This window comes from Myzus persicae, unplaced genomic scaffold (assembly GCF_001856785.1).
Source record: "Myzus persicae strain clone G006 unplaced genomic scaffold, MPER_G0061.0, whole genome shotgun sequence".
Taxonomy (NCBI): domain Eukaryota; kingdom Metazoa; phylum Arthropoda; class Insecta; order Hemiptera; family Aphididae; genus Myzus; species Myzus persicae.
The window spans coordinates 122,993-142,757 of NW_019104378.1; the positions used below are offsets into that span (position 1 = coordinate 122,993).

Consider the following 19,765-nt stretch of genomic DNA (forward strand, 5'->3'; position numbering starts at 1 on the left):
TTATTATTGGTATAGGAGTAAATTGTTATGCTTGCCCCCCCAAAAATGTACTTGTCCAATTGGCTTTTCTACCCCACAAAGTAACACATTTTTGTGCCATTGATTATTCTCGGGCCCCACTGCCAATCTATGTGAAAACATCAACATCTGGGTACCTACTCCGCATTCAAAAACACTATAATATAACTTACCGATATACTATAATATTAATTTCTCGTCTAAGTCAGATTATCCTCCCTCGTGGAAGTCTAAATTATAATGTTATCTTAGTTTACTTGGTCACAGGCCACAGCAAATGCTCATTGCTTCCATAATCCTCATACTCTTGCCACTATCGTTAAGGCCCTTTAGGGTACCTAATGACTAATTATCAGGAGCCTACATAGTGGAATAAGGTCACTGCTCTGTTGACCTTGTTACAAAAGTTTAAAAAAACGATCAACCACCTTCAAAACTACAAAACTACCTGTTTACTCAATAACAGTTATAATCCCGTTTTTAAATGTAAAACACACGACACCTCTTCAACACTACCGGTCACCAATCTAAACCTTCAAGCTTCTGCAGAATGCCCCTCCATTGCTAGTGGTGGCTTCAGAGACATGGTTAGGGGGGCGGGGCTAAGTCATCATTTTCAGAAAACTTTCGATACTATAATAGGTTTTTTTTTATATTTTGTTCTGAACTGTATAAAATATTTAGAAATTCGGGCTTGGGAGAGGGCCACGGCCCCTAGGGTCCCCCCTGGAGCCGCCCCTGTCCATAGCTGACTTCGCAATAATATCTTGCTACCTTATTGTTAAGGAACAATTAATCTAGAAATTGTTGTTCAAATTTGTTTCAGAACTTACCTATACATATACTTCACAAAATATGCATTGGGCCAATCAATTCTACCATAAACGATATAGATCTAGATATTACATCGTAATACAATATTTAAAATATTCCTAGCAAATGAGAGACATTCCTACAAACTGATAAAAGTCGATAAAATAGCATTATTTACTGATAAATATACTAAGAAATTGAATTTGAACCGGTGGCGTAACTAAAACTTTGATTGCTCGTGGCAAAAAAATCCAGCGGGCCCTTACAAATTTGTAATATGAAGAGCATGCACTTACTCACACAATTTATACCTAGACCCACCCCTGCTATAAAAGGTAATAAATAATTAAAAGCATATTTATTATACTATTATGAATAATATGGTCATTTTTTATTACACATTATAATAAGAATCTTATTTTTTTAAATATTATAAATAACCACTTATTTTAGGCAGTTTTGATACTTTTTCTTGTTCTTCCATTTTTTTACGCTTTTCATAGCCGCTAGGTACTTTTTTCGACATGATCACAATATTAATTATTTGGTTCAACGAGTGACGACGACTCACAACTGATGACAGAATAACTAATGACAAAATAATATCGAAAAACGACGGTTATTTCAATTTTCAGCTGGGCAGTATAATAGACTGTATAGTGTATGATATGATAAATGATAATTGATAACGAATCGAGAAATCAACAGACTTCTGAGACTTCAATACGGTATCCTAGACTTCTAAGCGTGTTGCGTGTATCAGTTATTTTTCTAGTTATTACATTTATTTTACTTTAAAGTGATTTAATTTTACTAGAACTTATTAATAACTAAAATTCTATAATAATGGTAATCTGTTTTATTTAAATTGCCGCATTTTTAAGAGGGCCCTCCCCGGCGTTCTGGGGCCCTGGGCCCGTGGCACTTGCCCGTCATGCCACCCAATTGGTACGCCACTGATTTGAACTAATTTGACTATAAAATAATGACCTTTTTTCTGAAATTCAATAAAATTTAAAAAAATTAAATCTACCTATTTATTTTTGATATTTAAAAAACGCATTACTCCCATGTAAATTACATATTATCAATATAATTACTCCCTTGGCAGCTACTAGCTACAGTGATGACATAGGGCATAGTCGCATAGACAATAACTATAATGATCAATTACATGGGAATAAATCCTCACTAGTCACTATATACATTATACCTACATTTGCAATATACGATTTCGTGGGTATTTAGCCTCCACTCCCTTTACCTGATTTTTATTAATGACATTCATTTTGAAAATCGTGCCTATGTATCTTTAATTATTTTAAATTATCTACTATGATAACAACTTATGAGGAACCTTGACACCTTGTATTAAAATGTATTTCAAGCTTTTTGACCATTGACTCACATTGACACAATCAAAAGTTGTATCGACATTTACAGATAAGAAAATTAAAAAGTATTTGTAATCATAAATTATAAGAACTTGAAAATTTCAATTTTTACCTCTCAAAAGTAACTTCCTTCAACCTAACGAAATAGACAACAATAATTATGGATATAATATTCACTTTTAGGGGCTAAGCCCCCTTTAGATACGCTTACACAGCATCTATAGGCATCTAGCATTCTAGCCCATTCAACAATTTACAATTTATTAAAATACACTTTGGTACCTAGTTAAGTCTTTTTTGTTCTAAATTCTAATATACAGAAATATGAAATTTATCGGGAATCTATAAGTAGATTGGTCTTACACTCTTGCCTATATAAACCAAGCGGTAAGGGACAAGGCCCCAAGGGTTTTATTTTGATTCTTAGTCTACCTAATCCCGGGCTTTAAATGTCCTCAGTAAAATGTTATTTCAAATTATTATTATTCCTATAGTTGATTCATGACTGTTATAAGTTCTAACCAATATTTATTCCAATTTTGAAATAGGTACCTAACACAATATTTTGTTTCAATTATGCATAAAGCGTAATACAAATCCATTGATACAAATGAACTTTGGAATAACTAGGTACCTATATAGTATTTTGTGGAACGAAAGCAATGGGCAGTGCCACGGACTAAGATATACCTATATATATATACATATATCTTAGTCCGTGGCCATGGCAGTGATCATTGATAAATGCATAGATAAGTATAATATAATAAATGATAAATGATAATGTGATAAACAACGGCGCATTAATTTTTTTTATAAATATTGCACACTGCACCATAGATAAGGAAAGTTGTCTTTATCAGTTTCAGTTATCTATGCACTACAAGTACGGGACTACGGGACTACGGGAGTACGCCCGCTACCCACCGATCTCTTCTGAGTTCTGACCACTACCGGAATTCCGAATCCGTCTATTGTTCACTTGTTCGACGTCAGTCTATCACTTTAATAGTACGTCGGCCGTAAGCGTCTTTTTCAGATCCCACTCGTTTAATTTTCAGTGAAAAAATATCATCAAACAGTCGTTACTTGTCAATTGCCAACTATTGTTTTTTTGATATATTTTGACTTTCAAGTATAATATTTTATCTCGTAGCAATGGGAGGACCAAAGGAAGGCGTTCAAAAACAGATACAACAAGACTGGGCAAATCGCGAATACATTGAAGTGATCACGGGCAGCATAAAAAAAATTACAGACTTTCTCAATTCGTTTGGTAAGCATATACCATTATTCAAATCATAGCCGTACTACAAACTGTTTTAACCATAAACCATAGGCTTATTAATATATTTATAGGCCATAATTGTTTGAGTGATATTAACATACCACTTTTCATCCGATACCATACCTCGAGTAAGCTCTAAAATATTTTGTAGTTGTTACCATGGACACATCCATCTATAACATATTGTTTGATCAATCTGCATTTAAGTTTTTTATTCTGACCTGTTAGTCTTCTTTTATTTTTAACTAAAACCTTTTTTTCAAAATTGTAGTTTTTTATTATTATAATGAAAATAACATATTGTACAGATGTCGACAGATCAGTTGTGTTAAGTAATTTTGAGAAACGAGGCTGGGTTCATGTTGGCCCTGATGATGATTGGAATTTTTATTGGGCTGGTATACAAACATGTCGTAGTCTATTTAGTATTGATAGTGGCTATAGAATGCATGACAACCAAATGATCAATCATTTTCCTAATCATTATGAACTCAGTCGTAAAGATATGTTGGTTAAAAATATTAAACGTTACAGACGTGAGCTGGAAAGAGAAGGAAGTCCATTAGCCAAACGTTTGGATGGAAAATACTTGTATTTAGATTTTATTCCAGTTACATTTGTGTTACCAGCAGACTATAATTTGTTTGTAGAAGAGTACCGTAAGGTTGGCCCAAGTACATGGATTATGAAACCAGTCGGAAAATCTCAAGGAACTGGAATATTCCTTATTAATAAATTATCGAAATTGAAGAAATGGTCTAGAGAAGGCAAAAATAATAATTTCAATACATCTACCATAAAGGAATCATATGTTATATCTAAATATATTGATAATCCATTACTCATTGATGGTAAAAAGTTTGATCTTCGTTTATACGTTTTAGTCACATCTTTTCGTCCATTAAAAGCATACTTGTTTAAGTCAGGCTTTTGTCGATTTTGTACAGTCAAATATAACACTAGTGTTGGAGATATAGAAAACTTATTAATCCATTTGACTAATGTCTCATTACAAAAACAAGGTGATGAATACAACAGTATACATGGCGGTAAATTAAGCATTCAAAATTTAAGATTATTTTTGGAAAGCACAAGAGGGAAAACGGTAACTGAAGCACTTTTTGATAATATTGTTTGGTTGATTGTTCATTCTTTAAAATCAGTGAGTTATATAATGGCTAATGATAGACATTGTTTTGAATGTTATGGGTATGATATTATAATTGATGATAATTTAAAACCCTGGCTAATTGAAGTAAATGCATCTCCTTCACTAACATCTACTACAGCTAATGATCGTATTTTGAAGTATAAATTGATCGACAATATGTTAAGTGTGGTTTTACCGCCCAGTGGAATTCCTGATGTACGTTGGAATAAATGTCCATCTCGCGAGGCAATGGGAAATTTTGAACTATTAATTGATGAAGAGTTAGCAGCAAAAGATAAACCTGGACCATCAACAAAAATTGATCTAAAGGATAGATTAAAGCGAAAGACCTAGACTTAAAAAATTAATTAGTATTAGACAAAAAAGTGTAACAAATTTCCGCATTAAACATTTTATTTGTAAACATAACAATTTTATTCAATATATTAAATATTAATTAGGATCTGATAAGTTTGATACTACTTAAGGTACCAAATTTGTAATTTTGTCTGTAAATTAGTTATACATAAAATTATACTTATTTTCCACTTCATATTAATTTATAAATCCTTATTGTATTCCTTGTTATATATGTATTGATTTTTTTTTATAGATATGTCATGTCGATCCAGATTAGCTATTTTAAATGAAAAATTAACTACACTAGAAAGAAGAATTGAATACTTGGAAGCACGGGTAATAATTTATTGTATTTGGTAATGTACCTTTAAGTTATTAAAAAATTATTTTATTTTTTAGGTTACTAAAGGAGAAACTCTTTCATGAAACATTGCCATCAAATAAATTGGAAATACTTGTGTACTATATTTAAATTTTCCAAAGTAATGTAATTAAACTAGTCTAAGTAATTTATATTTTTTTAAACATGTCAAATTTATTTTATACATATTATATGATTTAAGATATTAAACTTTCAATATTAATTTGACATAATGTTTGGATTTGGTAGTTTTTTTACTAATTTGTTTTAGTAAACCTTTGATAAGTTAATTTTATTTACTATAACTCATTCATGGGGTGAATTTATTTTAAATAATTGAAATAATAGATTTTCAAACCATCTAAAGCAATGACAAGCATTTACCTCATTTGTATTTCACGGTCGAATGGAAAGATGTCGATTCACAGATTGCACCACATATTTCATTTCATGATTTAAATATGAATAAAGGGTGATTTTTTATTCATGGTCGTCTAATTTTTATGTTTAAACTAGCTGTATAACTCAACTTTGCCTGGGGAAAAACGAACAAATAAAATTTGATATATCTCAGTTTTAGTGTACCTCAGTTCTGATATAGCTTTTGGTATGTTTTTGAACATGGTTTATCAACCCTCTAAACTTTCCTGATATCGAAATTAGTCTGGTAGTTTTTGAGTCTACACTTTATAGTCTATAGGCAACAAACATAAAAGAATCATTTTATGAGTAAATTTTTATTTTTATAGCGAAGGCCATAAACACGACAATTTGATGCATAATTTTATTTCATCTGCCCAGGCATCCAATAGCGACTGTTTAAATACAACAAAAAAAAAATATACAAATTATTCCATTACTTTTATAATCTGTCACCAATGGCAATAATTTCTTTTTCTATTTTTATTGTCCAATGTGAATTTCCAAATCCTTGTGTGATTACCACTTTAAAATGCAAATTTTGGAAAATCCTTATGCAGAAAGGATTCCTTTGTATAAAATCTAGGTGTTATTTTTAAGCATATTCTTAAGAATACTCGTTTTACATTTGTATGGTGTTCATTGCCTGAATATAAATCCATTTAAATGCTTCACAAACTAAACACTGATAGATATAAAGATGGTTGTAAAATTTGATTTAAACACCTTGAACAAAATACCTTGTATTTAGTGAATAACATTAAACAATTTTAAGACATTTAATAATAATTTGAAATATGTAGCATAGATATAATATATATTATAGTTTAGGTTAAAGAAGAATTATTATTCTATAAATAAAACTTAATATATCATAACAAAATATGTTATAGACATTATGACAATAGGATAAAATAACAAATGATAATTAATAACAGGAATAATAAATTATTGAATTTTTTAGACAATTTATTGGTACCTTATGTTAGAATTAAATTTGAGAATAAATTATAATATTATTTACAACAAACATTTGTATCGCATTACTCAATGAATTTATTGTGTATATTTTCATAAATAATAATGTAGTACCTACTTTCTATCTACATTGATTCTTTTATTGATATTATTAAATTCAGTTTTTCATTCTTGTTAATTGAACAGTAAATATGAATGAAAAAGTTAAGCTCTTGTAATTTATTTTATTTTGATTATTATTATTTATGGGTATTAAAATACAAGAAAAATAATTAGTTACATCTATATAATTATTACTAATTGGTAACAAACAAAAAATTTAATTGTTTTTAATTAAATTTAAGCAAATGAAACTACAATCAAATTTGTTCAAATGCATTGATATTTACAGAAAAGATAAAAAAAAACATTCTAATTCACTAATTGATTAAATTATGGAATATTAGGATTATTATAAAACCTAAAATGTGGCATTGCTCTTTAAAAATAACATAAATTATCAATTTTAAGATATAAAAATACATTCAATTGAGTAAAAATGAATATGTATGTTAAGGTCTAATTACAAGTTTAAATAATATATATATTACCAGTAATATGTAGAAACATTTAAATAGTTTAATACTATTGAGTATTGACACATCATACACACAACACTATTTATTCCTTCATAGTTATTTTTTGTCTTATAAATAAAAAAGTATATAAATTATAAATATGATTATAGATTTAGCATTGTATATTTATAAGATTAAAAATGTATTTGTATTAAAATCAATAAAATTAAAATTTCAAAAATATAGAACATTAAGTTTTTAAAGGTGATTTAAAATATTGTTGTGGTATAATAATTATAAAATTTAATTTCACTTATCCACAAAATTCAACCATTTTTAAGAATTTGGGTAAATAAAAACTGGAAAACTCCACTGGTTAATGCAAATTAATTACTACATAATACATAAACTATTGTCACATCATTATATTATTTAGTTTATATATATCATTTAGTAATTAACACCCAAATAAATGTATCACCATTTGTAAATGAGTTGTTTCATTGCTGGAATGGGTTAGGTAAAATAAAGCGATCAAAATCTAGTTCGTGGTACTGGATACCTCAAAATAAGAGCACTTTCAGCTGACATAATAGGCAACTTATTTTCACTATGATAGTTTACCAAATGACTGACACTTTCAAACATACGGTCTTTAGTTCTTACTGCGCCTTCTGGATCAATTAAAAGTAAATGTTTCTTTACATCCCCTTGAAGACCTGTTAATACATATTGTCCTGGAGATCCTTGTGATTCTCGTACTAGGAAGTCACCATCCTATTTAAAAAAGTACATTTTATAAGTTTTTACTATAAATATTTGTCATGCATCTATCTGCAATCATTCAAATGTCATCTTAATAAATTATTTACAACCATAATTTTTTTAAATATTTAATTTTAATTTTAGTGTTAAACTATATAAATTTAAAATAATTTTTTTAAGGTTTATTTTCATTTCACTTATCTCAGCATTCAATAAATACATGAAATTAATTATGAATTAATTATTATAATATAATATAAGAGCAAACGAAAATTTTTTCCAGTCACAAAATTGAATTGTTCACATAATATTTAGACATAATATCAAATACTTATAAGTTATAATATATTTTGAGCGCACACTAATCAGATAAACAAAATGTTTTGAATGAATTGCGTTCTAGACACAATTTGTATTATTTTTCACCTACCTTTCTATTTTTAAAGTAGTTCCTAAAGTGATATTTTCAATAAAATTACAAACAAATTTAAACATCATGCATTACATTTATGTTTTATTTTATTATTTATAATTATATTAAAATAATAATTAAAACATAATATCATATAAATCCAAATTTAGAACCATTAATGACATTTAATGTTTCACTTTTTATGCTTAGCTTTGTTGAAAATATAAGGTCACTTTTCATAATTAAATATTAAATTATAATTTTTGAAATTGCAATGTCAATAAATGACCAGATCAAGCCGAAAGAATGTACTAAATTTTAGAAAATTCTGGTTTTCACTAATTTGCCTAAAAATTAGATTGGGTGTAATCTGTAATATTTAACATACCTACTAACTACTAAAAACTTATTGTACATATTATGTTAAATATTTAATTTAATGTAGGTTGTCATATTATATTTTACTTAAACCAGGACAAGCATGTTTTGCATAATTTTTATGAAAAAATTGTACGACTCCTCCCAGATCGACCAGTTATAACACATTATTTTGTAGTAACTACAATATCCCTCACAATGGTCAGAAGTTCAGTATTTTATGATATACTTTTGTAACTCAAGGTTACAAATTGAAATGGGTAACAAAAATTGATAAGAGAGAGCAGGGAAGCAATTCATACAAAAAGGTATGTTCGCCTGTCTTGGTATGCAAAGTGCGTGCACCATTAATTCTGGCTAATATTTAATTAGCTGGGGTAAATTGTTCATTTATATTTATAAACCAACATGATGTCTAATTTGATACTAGTTTTTATTTTTGAAATATTTTGTGATATGAGAAATAAGAATCAAAAAGTCATCATTATAATTTTATTTAAATATATATTATTTTGTGTACTTTCAGTGAATGTAAAGGCATAAATCTGACAAATTAAGAGTTTATTAAACAAGAATATGCAAAATAAAAAAAATAAAAACTCAAAAAGTTAAAAGAACAATTAAGCTATAGCTAATAGATTAAGATGCGATTAAGTTTTTAATGATATATCATAGCCATTTTTTATCTTTATTAATTGTTTAAATTTTATGAGTATAATATTATATTTTTAGGACAATATTTGACTGGTTTTCCTTCTTTTAAAAATAATTTTGTTATAGATCAAATATGATTACATATGATACAAATTTGATGTAATAAAATATGTTTATTTATGAAAAAATGTGCAACATGGCACAGGCATGAAAAATGGTCAACTTCAAATAAATATGGTAAGATTATTATACAAAAAATTGTGTTGGCTATGATGAAGCACATTAAAAGTAGTTGTATTCTTGACCATATTATATATTCTACTTACGTGTTTTAATAATGCCTCAGCATGCTGTCTTGTAATACTACCATGAAACCAAAGTTCATCTTGTAATTTTGGTGTCATTACTGGTAGAGGTTCATGATCCACAAAAGGTTCTAAAATGTTTTATTCAAACATATAAAAAATTAATGGTACATTAATTATCTTACATGTTTATTTTAAAAACTATCATGATAACATCATAACATACGCATGTCAAATACATCACGGGGTTGTGAATTGTGGTTTTTATTTCCAACTACAAAATCATTAACATAGTTATGTGCAGGATGTGGTACAGGTGGTGGAGGAGCTTCACAATTCAAATCAATTAAATTATTTGAAACTAGTCTTTCTAAAATTATAATTTATTCAGTGTTATTAATTATTAAAAGAAAATAATTAAAATAATTAATGTATTTAATTAACCTCTATTACGATGATCATGATACGAAGGAAGGGGTGGTACAGGTGGTGGACCAGTTTCTGGGGGAGACTTTCCAGGTAGATCATTATAATATTCTCGCTCATCTCTTGTGCTTGAGCTTAAGACAGGTGCAGGTTTTGTTAAAAATTGTTTAAAACGTAAATCAAAGGCTTGGCCAATAGTTGTAATAACATCTTGTGCTAATTCGCCTTCTCCACATTCTAGGACATAACATGCACGCCAGTCTTTTATGTCTTTCGCTACAAATGCAACAAAGTCTATTGTGTCCTAAAATAAACCATATAAAAGTATAAATATTTAATAAATATAAGATCATTTAGAATTTAATTATTCTTACAGCATCACCCCCTGATGCAAAAGATATTCTAGGCATATCATGTGTGGAAATGACTGCATGCGAATCCCTAAGTTTTAATGTCAAACATGTGCTAGATATGGATAAGGTAACATTTGATCCTGCATGATCCATAATTGAATGATCACCGATAAGTCTTAAAATTTTTTTGTCCACCTGTTAGATACAATATTTTTGACATTTTATGATTATGTTTATACACTATAAAAAAAATGTTATTTAGTTTACTTTTCGTTTTTTGTCAGCAGTTTTAAGTCCAGCCGCTTCACAAACTTTATTTATACATTCCCTAAGGAAAAATATTTTTCAAAAAAATGTTTTAGAACTTATCAATTATTTTAACTTACTTGGCTACTAAAAATCGTGTATCAAAATCCAAACTTTTCATAGATGTGAGTACTTCCAAACAGCCAATATACTAAAAGTTTGAAAGACAGTATTAACATTTTTTCAATTAATTAACGATTATATAGTTACACCAAAGTATGAAAATGTTAAATAAATAAACTCAATAATTTTTAAAATTTACTCGAACTTCGTAGCAAACACTACTTCTTGTAATAACATTGTCTGGATGTAACCAACCTCTTGCTGGTTTGTTCATGAAACTTCCCCATGAATCTGGCATTTTAACTTATACAAGTAACAACTGTACTTCTGAAATTTTTTATTAATACGATATAGATGTTAGTAGGTAACATATTTTACATAATTTTAACCAATAATAATATGCTTAATTACAATTACTTACAAATGAAATATTTACTCGATAATGCTTGGGTACCAACCGTGTTCCATAATTACTATAAAGACTTCTGCAATTGATGTACTAACTATTTAAAAATGAATGGAAACATTTTTTTCTGAAACAAAGAAAATAATATTCAAAGTACGTAACTTTTCTTACGAAAATGTAAAGTACTATAAGTTACTACCTACAACTACTCAATACAGTTGTCAACATCTGGAACAATATTTAGTAGAAAGGGTAATTTCATTCATAACTGATAACAGTTTTCTTATCATATTGTGCAAAAAGTGATATATCTAAAAAACAGATAGATATACTGAACAGATATCATAAAATATAAATTTAAAATTATAATAATATAAAAGTTAACTCAGCTAATTAAGTTATATTATGAAAGTATAATATATTTAGAACATATTAATTAATTCTTGAACATTATATATTTTTAAGCTCATATGCCATTGTATAATATACATAGTAGTAGGTATTAACGGTATCAACGTATTATTATGTCCATCAAAAATTCAAAAAGAGAACTAACTACTAACTAACCTACTAGGTAATAAGTTTCAGAAGTAACATTCAACAATTTATATCTTGAACCTACTTTATTTTATCAAGAAGTCAATCAAAAATGTTTTCAAGAAAACATCTTTTTGCAGAGGTTTTTACTAAGTCATTAATTTCAGTTAATTCTAATTGTTATTTTAAAACATTAAATCAAGTTAAAAACTATTCGACTTTTCATAAGTGGACATTAGATTATTTCAGAAACGAACCTAATTACAATAAGTTTGTTTTAAAACAATCCATAACTGAAGACAAAAAATTTCTTTGCAACTCTATCAATTTAAATACAACTCCTACTGATGAATTACTTATGAACTATTTTTCATTAAAAAATGTTTCCAATAATGAAATTGATAAAGAACTAGCAAATCGAGTAAATAATATGTCAATCAATCAGATCCTTGCGTTAATGGATGTCTGTTTATCTGGAAAAGCCCAGTTTCACAAAAACTCAAGTTCATTTAAAAAATGTATTGGATTAATGGATGAGTTATGGTTTCGAAGACCTGACTTAACTACTTCACAAACTATACAGTTGATTTATTATGTGAGTATATACAAAAGTAAATCAAAACAAGTGGTCGAGTTTGGATTACAGAAACTAATGAATGAAATTGATTATTTGAAAAAATTAACTGATGAAGAATTAAGTGTTATAGCTGTGGCAACATACAAAACTAGTGCAAAAGTTTATGATAAAATGCTAAGAATATTTGCCTACAGGGTAGAAAGAAACTTGGATAATCTCATACAAAATCCTTTAAATTTTGTTTCTATGATTAAACCTCTGAAAAAAGCAAAGTATCATGACCCTATATTATTAACCCAACTAATAAATGCCTTTAGTAGTAATAAAAATAACAAAGTCTTAGAAGATGTGACTAGTAGCATTCATCTCCTTACATACTTTGCAGATGCAAATTGTGGTGAAGTAGACTTTTTGCAACAATTGATTGATTCTATTGGGAATATTATGGTAAGCTAGACCCATTAATAAGCATTCGTTTTTTTATTTAGGTACTCATGTTAGAATCATTATTTTGTTTTCAGATTACAGATCATTTAAAACATTACCGAATTAAAGATGTTTCTAACTATGTTTTTTCAGCCAGTTACTTAGGTCTAGCTCCAAAGAATCCTGATGTGTGTAAAATGATAATTAATTTCTTAGAGGACATTTTTAACTCTAAAGATAAATGTGAAAAAATGTCCAAAACATTAATAGGAATGTGCTTATCAATGTGGATGTTGAATTATAAACCAATACAATTGATGCAGTTTATGTTTTCTGAAGTACCTGTTGCAGCTTTAAGAAGTAAAATTTGATTCTATAGTACCTGTATTAAATAAATTAATGTTGTTCATTAATTATTTTTATTTTATTTTATAAAGTGCCCAATGCTCACAAACAAGATAACAGACTCAATCTTTTGTTAACATGTGCTCATATTGAACAGCCCGATTTAATAATAGGGCATCAATTAATTAAAGAAACCACTTACTCCATGCCTGATCCTTCCAAACATTTAGCGGAACGTCCATTCTTGGTATTGGTGTATCAATCCCTGCAGAAATCATCTCATAAATTGGATATAATGAATGTAGAATATATTTTCAGTATACCTTACTTGAGAATACTAGGAATTAAAATTATAAGAATGAATGGGTAAGTAAATGTTTTATAATGACTTCTTAGTTTGATTTATTATAGTGATTGTAATTATTGTAAGCACTATAATTTATAATCTATGTATAATCTACTTCCTTTATAAATATTAACTTGAAATGTCTTTAACATCAGCACAAACAGAAAAATTGTTAAATTCATTTGTTTTTTAACACCTAATATGTATATTGCTTCTATAATTGTGCTTATGTGTCACATTACAATATTTTCAAAGTCAATACCTATAAACACTACACACCATAAATTAAATACTAAAAAATAGACAAAAATTTAAAACTGACACTACTAAACAATTTATATATATAATAAAAATAATAGATATTATATTTTTACTTTTCAGTGAAATCATTTATGTAGAAGTTTTGGATAATAGTAATTGTCTTTATGATACATTAATTCCAAATGGTATGATGAAACTCAAATTTCGTCTTCAGTCAAAGTTAAATTTTGTTGTTATTAAAGTAAGAAAAGTAGTTTTAGTTTAATTAATTAAAATAATAAAATCATGTAATACCTTTTAATAATTTGTTAATTGTTTCATCTAGGTGAACCATAAAGAAAATACATTGCAAAATCCAATAAAATTGAAACACCACTTGGAGTCATTACTATCCAACAAATAAAAAACTTTTTAAATATTGATAGTAAGATTAGTTGCTTTTCTAAATTGGTTATTGTCACATACATTCATAAATAAATTATTATTAATCAGGTAATAAGTAATTATAAATAAAAAATGAATTATTATTAATCATCAGCTAATAAGTAATTATAAATGAACAATTACCTTATGTAAATTCTGCTATAATTTCTGAGTATTTATTAACTAATTTCTGTTGTGAATATTATTTTAAAAAATAAACTTTTTCCATATATTAAATACTTGATTTTCATTTGATTTAAAAGACTAACTTAAAACAGTTGAAACTTCAAACTTTAAATGTTATTATAACACCTAGTAATCTATATTTATCATAATATTATATTTATATTTTATACTTATCCTAGTATAAATATTAAAACTCCGTAATCTTTTGCCTCACCATCAATTAAATATCATAAAATGTCCAAAAACAAACTAAACATATTCTATTTATTTGAAATACATAAACCATTTTAAAATATATATTTCTATGTTCTATCTTCTATGAAATTCTATAATCATAAAGCCCATAGCTTATAGTACTATATGTCTATATCATGAAATAACAACAAGGTATGATTGGAACTTTATGACATTCTGATCATTCAATGAGTATGTGACAGAGCTTAGCGTATAGTAATAATAATTCAAAGTATGATAATATTGGTAGGCAAGTGACATGTTGCATGGGGTAAATGGACATTTCCCTCCTACTGTTTTTGTTGTAGTTGGATTTGTATATGCTGACCTTTCCCTCTTATGCTTATTTTGAAAAGTTTATTATTTAATAACAATATATTATATACGCTCAAAATTGGCCTGATAAGTATAGGTACACTCCAATTACTTCCTCTAAAATCTCGATTACTTATTATTTTTTTTATTCTTTCAACAACAATTTTTACTGTTTCAAGTAGACAATGATCAAAAATATTCGTCTATAATTTAATATATTAATGAAAATATTTGAAAATTTATTCTGTATATAGACAAAATTAGACAATAGGAAAAAAAAATTTTATATTAAATAATAAATAATATAACATCATCAAAAATTGAACTTTTTTGAAAGATGGGTAGAAAGTGTCCATATTAAAAAATGAATAAGTCGGTAGTCTTGCTATGTCGAACTAGCAGGGGAAAAAGTTCGAGATTCATTGCTCGGACTTGAACCAAATCTAGACTTTACTTTACTTTTGTGACCATCTCTTGTTGCTTATATTATGCTAGATAGTATTTGCTATAGGGAATTCGTAACTCGTAGGACCTAAGGTTTTTATAATTTGGTCTTCCGTTGAGTGATGACCGTTGTAACCATGGCTAAATATACTTATATACTAAATATATTTAGCCATGGTAGAGACTAGAGATCATGTTCTCCACATCGTTCTCGCATGATAAAAGAACATTTTGTCATGCGTTCTCGGTGGCCACTAGCCGGTGTTCTAATTGCTCTTAAATCGTGATAGTAACTTATAAAATATATATACATCAGGTAACTAGATAACCGTGATTGTATTATTCATTGTAAAACTGATAAGAATAAAGAAACAAATTCAAACATTCCTATTGGTTGTATATACGATTTAAGATGGCAGAGGCTGTATAGTATATACCATATAGTTAACATATGACTTATTCAATATTCATTATTGACCGTTACGACTTATGAATTACGATAGTGGTAGTTAGTACGATTCACATTTTCATTTTTTTCATTTCTTTCCTTCTTGCAGTTTGTAGTTTTGTACCACAACTCAAAAGTGATTTCTTACTGCGACACAATAATTTACATTAGCTGGGTACTTCTACACATTATTGAAGTAGGTTATTATTAAAAAAACTCCAGTAGTAATAATTTATTAAGTTAGCATTTATCATGTATATAAGTAACATTAATTTGTCAAACTTACATTTAATTTTTCTTAGGTAATATGTCACAGAAGCTTTTAAATAGTTTTAACGTACTTAAAGAGTATGAAAATATTCATGCTAAATGGTGTGCTGAATTAATAGCAAATGGACGACAAACACTACAATCAATATCTAATATTATTGATAATGATATGCTAATAAATTTGATGGACAGTTTTATGGGATTTGTTTCATTACTTGCTCAATGCAATACTAATGCATTATCTGATGAAAAAATTACATATAAACCAAGTGATGTATGTTTATAATTAATAAATGAATATTGGACTGTTTTGTTTTATCTATATCATACATTTTTCAGCCAACTTCAAAACAACACAATGAAAGCCAAGATTTATTACTAAAGAATGATATTATTAAGGTGATGAATAGTGATCTCCAATGTCCAATTTGTAACGAATGGCTATTTAAAGTAATTTTGTTTTATTTTTTATTTTAATTTAAAAACTTAATTTTGTAAAAAAAATTGATACTATAATAACATAGAAGTATTTAGTTTTGGATGTTCATTATCGAATAGCTTACTATTATACAGATTTTTTGAGTACATTAAAGATTAAACACTTATTAGTTATTACCTAATAATAGTTTAATTCAAAAATAAAGAAATATTTTACATGTTAAGCATTGTAACCTAACTTAATATTTGTTTTTTTCTCTCTGAACCAACCTTCAGTTGTTAGCTCTAGTATTAGAAAAAATATTCTTATTCACTATGTAACTTTTGTATTTTACTCTATTAATAATATACACAATGTGTACACAATGACAATAAAAGTACGAGCTAATTGACAAGGAATTGCTGACATTTATTCTGTAACTTAAAATTAAAAACATAATTTGTGGTCTTAAGTTGGTTTTTGTTACCATATTTCAATTTGTATATGAGTTGGGAGCTTATAAAATGTTTGCAATATAAAAACGCTCATACCTTGCTTGAAAATCGAAATATTGCAAAAAATGCCAATTTAAGAACATATTTATTCTGTTTTTAATGTATGTTATAATAAGTTAATTCACTCTAATATTAAAGCTAACAATATAAGGTTGCTTCTGTTGAATGCAAATTTACAATGTTGTGCAGGGGTCAGACAGAGAAAACAATAGTGTGCTAATGTCTCCTTAACAAACAAATAAAATATAATCAAAACTATTTTAGGCAACTTCTGCAAATTGCAATCATACATTTTGTGAAACATGTATCAAAAAATGGTTAAAAATAAATAAAACATGTCCAGTTTGCCGTACACCTATTCAACATACTACAACTTCTATAGCAGTAGATAATTTCATCACTAACTTGTGTCACTTATTTGGCGGTTTTACCAAGGAACGACGAGAATCAATAATGAATGCTCATATAGGTATACAATTTATATTATTATATATTTGTGTTTATTTGTATAATTATTTTATTATTACCTTGTATTGTATTTCAGATGATAAGGAAAAAACAACCAATGCTGATATTACAGTAGATGAACTAACTATTGATTTAAATGTCAATCAGTCAATTGAATATGATACATTTATTGGCCAAAATGACACTACTTTACCAGTGTTACATCACAATATGGTTCATTTAATACCTTGTCCTCAAACACCTGTGTCTAGAGAAAATTCAAGACAATCAATAGTTAGCCCAAATTTACCTCATCCTAACACAGTTAGATTGTTACCTTTTCCTCAATCATCTGTAGCATCTGTAGCTAGCCCACGTTCTAATCGCCTTCAACCAACATCTTCAGCACATGTGCCCAGCTCACATGTTAATCGTTTCCAATCCACTACTTCAAAATCTGTATTAAGTCCACGTGTTAATCGTTTTCAACCTAATTCTCCAGTATCTGTGGTGAGCCCACGTATTAATCGTATTCAACCAACAACATCAACATCTGTTGACAATTCAAATATTTATCGCCTTAGAACTACTACAAATATTGGTTCATCACCTAGATATCATTCAAACATTGATAATTTACCACACCGCCAGACAAATTCTCCATTACAAACACAAAATGTCATATACTATTAACACATAATAATTCAAAATATTCACAAGCAAGTAGAAATGATCATAAGTAGAAATCAAATTTATTATCTTTTTAAACCATCATTAAATCCATTAAAAAAAAAATGATTAAAAATGGTTGTGGGGATTATAATAAAATATATATATTATTATTAAATGAATACTCTATTTGAGATAAAATGATGATCCTCTTGTCCAACTAAGAATCTTTCCTTTAATTGCTGTCACAGATCTAACTATTGAGTTAAGGGGCAATTCTTAGTCTTCATATTTTTCTTAATCAAGTATAATATATTGAAACATGACTGAATATTTCAGTATGTAACACTTATTATTAAATTAATTTTGGTGAAACAATTATAAAAAAAATATTTTAAATAATTTAATTTGACTCAGTATTTTATATTATTAAAAATTACATTCTATTGTAGAATAACATTTAAAGTAAGTAAAGCATTTAGAATTAGGTTTTTTTAGTCAATACATCAAAATCAAATGTGAAGTTTGGTGATCAAAGCCACAAATTTTGTTCATATGATGAAAAAACATAAACAGCTCTGACCAAATCTGTGTGACTTTGTGCGAAGTGTGAGCTCTATAATCAAAACTTAGTTTATAGGTCTATAATGTGTCAAATGCCAATGGGCGATGGATCTATATAAAATATAATGACTATTGACAAATTAAAATATCGACTATATAATGATTATTGATATTATAGAATTTACATTTCTTGTTAATTATTATTTCAAATTATTTTGAAAAAAAACAATTTTCATTATTAGTATTAATAATACTAATTAAATAACACAAAACAATTATAATATATTAAAATATTAAACATACTTAAGAATTGTATTATATGAATTTAAAATTTAAATAATTAATTTCAATCTTCCAAAAAATTATAAAAATGGTAACTAACAATTTATTTTATAAAGCAAAAAAATAAAATAAAAAAAACATAATTTGAAACAATATTTTAATATTAATATTATCATAAAATAGTGAAAAAATTATAATAAATAAAACATAATATGATAATTTATAGGCTTATAGCAATTCTTTTTACACAAGCTGTACGTCCTAATTGAGTTATACTGAAGCCTGAAGGTACAGCTGTAGCCTGTAACTGAACTCAGCTTTTTAGCAATTCTAAATTCTGTGTCTGTAAAACACATGCTAATGTTATGTAAATTGATTTAATTATATTTGTTAAATCAAATTAATAATTTGATAACTGACATTCTGACCTGTATGTTTTGCATAGTGAATCGATTGTTGTTTTGAATTTTAATTGTCCTTAACAGTGCATTATGTCCTTTTATAAACTTTTGGAAATTCTCACTTACAGCTGCTTACTTACCTTACATGCTGGCCCAGATTCCATGCCTAGATGACTAAGTTGAACGTCAATCGATTTTCACTGGACGTGGCTGACTTGCTAGACACTCAAATACGGCTCTTATATATATA

General features: G+C 27.4%; 5 protein-coding genes across 8 annotated transcripts; 4 read left to right on the forward strand and 1 right to left on the reverse strand.

Annotated features, from left to right (window-relative positions):
- Positions 1-3,088: 3,088 nt before the first annotated feature.
- Positions 3,089-5,957, forward strand: LOC111041757 (protein BRICK1). Of its 2 annotated transcripts, XM_022326159.1 has the most exons (4): positions 3,089-3,236; positions 3,382-3,501; positions 5,277-5,359; positions 5,423-5,957. In XM_022326159.1, exons 2-4 carry the CDS (start codon positions 3,384-3,386, stop codon positions 5,447-5,449), a joined length of 228 nt encoding a protein of 75 aa, XP_022181851.1. In that variant the 5' UTR covers positions 3,089-3,236; positions 3,382-3,383; the 3' UTR covers positions 5,450-5,957. The 2 variants fall into 2 exon arrangements, with proteins under 2 accessions (XP_022181851.1, XP_022181850.1); XM_022326158.1 differs by having other exon boundaries at positions 3,089-3,501.
- Positions 3,510-5,252, forward strand: LOC111041754 (probable tubulin polyglutamylase TTLL1). The gene has a single exon (XM_022326154.1). The coding sequence runs from the start codon at positions 3,800-3,802 to the stop codon at positions 5,015-5,017; it is 1,218 nt and encodes a 405-aa protein (XP_022181846.1). The 5' UTR covers positions 3,510-3,799; the 3' UTR covers positions 5,018-5,252.
- A 1,787-nt stretch (positions 5,958-7,744) lies between the features above and the next one.
- On the reverse strand, positions 7,745-11,632 carry LOC111041743 (SHC-transforming protein 1). 2 transcript variants are annotated; one of them, XM_022326132.1, is made up of 10 exons: positions 11,611-11,632; positions 11,423-11,534; positions 11,201-11,328; positions 11,019-11,089; positions 10,900-10,960; positions 10,654-10,827; positions 10,298-10,583; positions 10,080-10,223; positions 9,875-9,984; positions 7,745-8,116 (listed from the first exon to the last, which is right to left on the reverse strand). In XM_022326132.1, exons 3-10 carry the CDS (start codon positions 11,297-11,299, stop codon positions 7,874-7,876), a joined length of 1,188 nt encoding a protein of 395 aa, XP_022181824.1. In that variant the 5' UTR covers positions 11,300-11,328; positions 11,423-11,534; positions 11,611-11,632; the 3' UTR covers positions 7,745-7,873. The 2 variants fall into 2 exon arrangements, with proteins under 2 accessions (XP_022181824.1, XP_022181823.1); XM_022326131.1 differs by having other exon boundaries at positions 11,607-11,628.
- Positions 11,633-11,802: 170 nt separating this feature from the next.
- On the forward strand, positions 11,803-14,559 carry LOC111041742. Its single transcript, XM_022326130.1, has 5 exons — positions 11,803-12,968; positions 13,043-13,307; positions 13,385-13,658; positions 14,020-14,140; positions 14,225-14,559. Exons 1-5 carry the CDS (start codon positions 12,057-12,059, stop codon positions 14,300-14,302), a joined length of 1,650 nt encoding a protein of 549 aa, XP_022181822.1. The 5' UTR covers positions 11,803-12,056; the 3' UTR covers positions 14,303-14,559.
- Positions 14,560-14,637: 78 nt separating this feature from the next.
- Positions 14,638-18,675, forward strand: LOC111041744 (uncharacterized RING finger protein C2A9.04c-like). Of its 2 annotated transcripts, XM_022326134.1 has the most exons (5): positions 14,638-16,145; positions 16,252-16,493; positions 16,559-16,669; positions 17,417-17,621; positions 17,697-18,292. In XM_022326134.1, exons 2-5 carry the CDS (start codon positions 16,257-16,259, stop codon positions 18,290-18,292), a joined length of 1,149 nt encoding a protein of 382 aa, XP_022181826.1. In that variant the 5' UTR covers positions 14,638-16,145; positions 16,252-16,256. The 2 variants fall into 2 exon arrangements, with proteins under 2 accessions (XP_022181826.1, XP_022181827.1); XM_022326135.1 differs by lacking the exon at positions 14,638-16,145 and having other exon boundaries at positions 16,257-16,493; positions 17,697-18,675.
- The last annotated feature ends 1,090 nt before the right edge of the window (positions 18,676-19,765 follow it).

What these genes read in the sequence shown, in the direction of transcription:
- LOC111041743 (XM_022326132.1), bottom strand. Translation starts at nt 11,299, where the DNA reads ATGCCAGATTCATGGGGAAGTTTCATGAACAAACCAGCAAGAGGTTGG. An exon ending in GTGTTTGCTACGAAGTTCGA is followed by an intron (nt 11,090 to 11,200) that starts GTAAATTTTAAA and finishes TCAAACTTTTAG; the next exon opens with TATATTGGCTGTTTGGAAGT. An exon ending in TTGCATCAGGGGGTGATGCT is followed by an intron (nt 10,584 to 10,653) that starts GTAAGAATAATT and finishes GGTTTATTTTAG; the next exon opens with GACACAATAGACTTTGTTGC.
- LOC111041742 (XM_022326130.1), top strand. Translation starts at nt 12,057, where the DNA reads ATGTTTTCAAGAAAACATCTTTTTGCAGAGGTTTTTACTAAGTCATTA. An exon ending in ATTCTATTGGGAATATTATG is followed by an intron (nt 12,969 to 13,042) that starts GTAAGCTAGACC and finishes TTTTGTTTTCAG; the next exon opens with ATTACAGATCATTTAAAACA. An exon ending in ACCTGTTGCAGCTTTAAGAA is followed by an intron (nt 13,308 to 13,384) that starts GTAAAATTTGAT and finishes TATTTTATAAAG; the next exon opens with TGCCCAATGCTCACAAACAA.
- LOC111041757 (XM_022326158.1), top strand. Translation starts at nt 3,384, where the DNA reads ATGGGAGGACCAAAGGAAGGCGTTCAAAAACAGATACAACAAGACTGG. An exon ending in AGACTTTCTCAATTCGTTTG is followed by an intron (nt 3,502 to 5,276) that starts GTAAGCATATAC and finishes TTTTTTTTATAG; the next exon opens with ATATGTCATGTCGATCCAGA. An exon ending in TTGAATACTTGGAAGCACGG is followed by an intron (nt 5,360 to 5,422) that starts GTAATAATTTAT and finishes TTTATTTTTTAG; the next exon opens with GTTACTAAAGGAGAAACTCT.
- LOC111041754 (XM_022326154.1), top strand. Translation starts at nt 3,800, where the DNA reads ATGAAAATAACATATTGTACAGATGTCGACAGATCAGTTGTGTTAAGT.
- LOC111041744 (XM_022326134.1), top strand. Translation starts at nt 16,257, where the DNA reads ATGTCACAGAAGCTTTTAAATAGTTTTAACGTACTTAAAGAGTATGAA. An exon ending in GTAACGAATGGCTATTTAAA is followed by an intron (nt 16,670 to 17,416) that starts GTAATTTTGTTT and finishes AAACTATTTTAG; the next exon opens with GCAACTTCTGCAAATTGCAA. An exon ending in AATAATGAATGCTCATATAG is followed by an intron (nt 17,622 to 17,696) that starts GTATACAATTTA and finishes ATTGTATTTCAG; the next exon opens with ATGATAAGGAAAAAACAACC.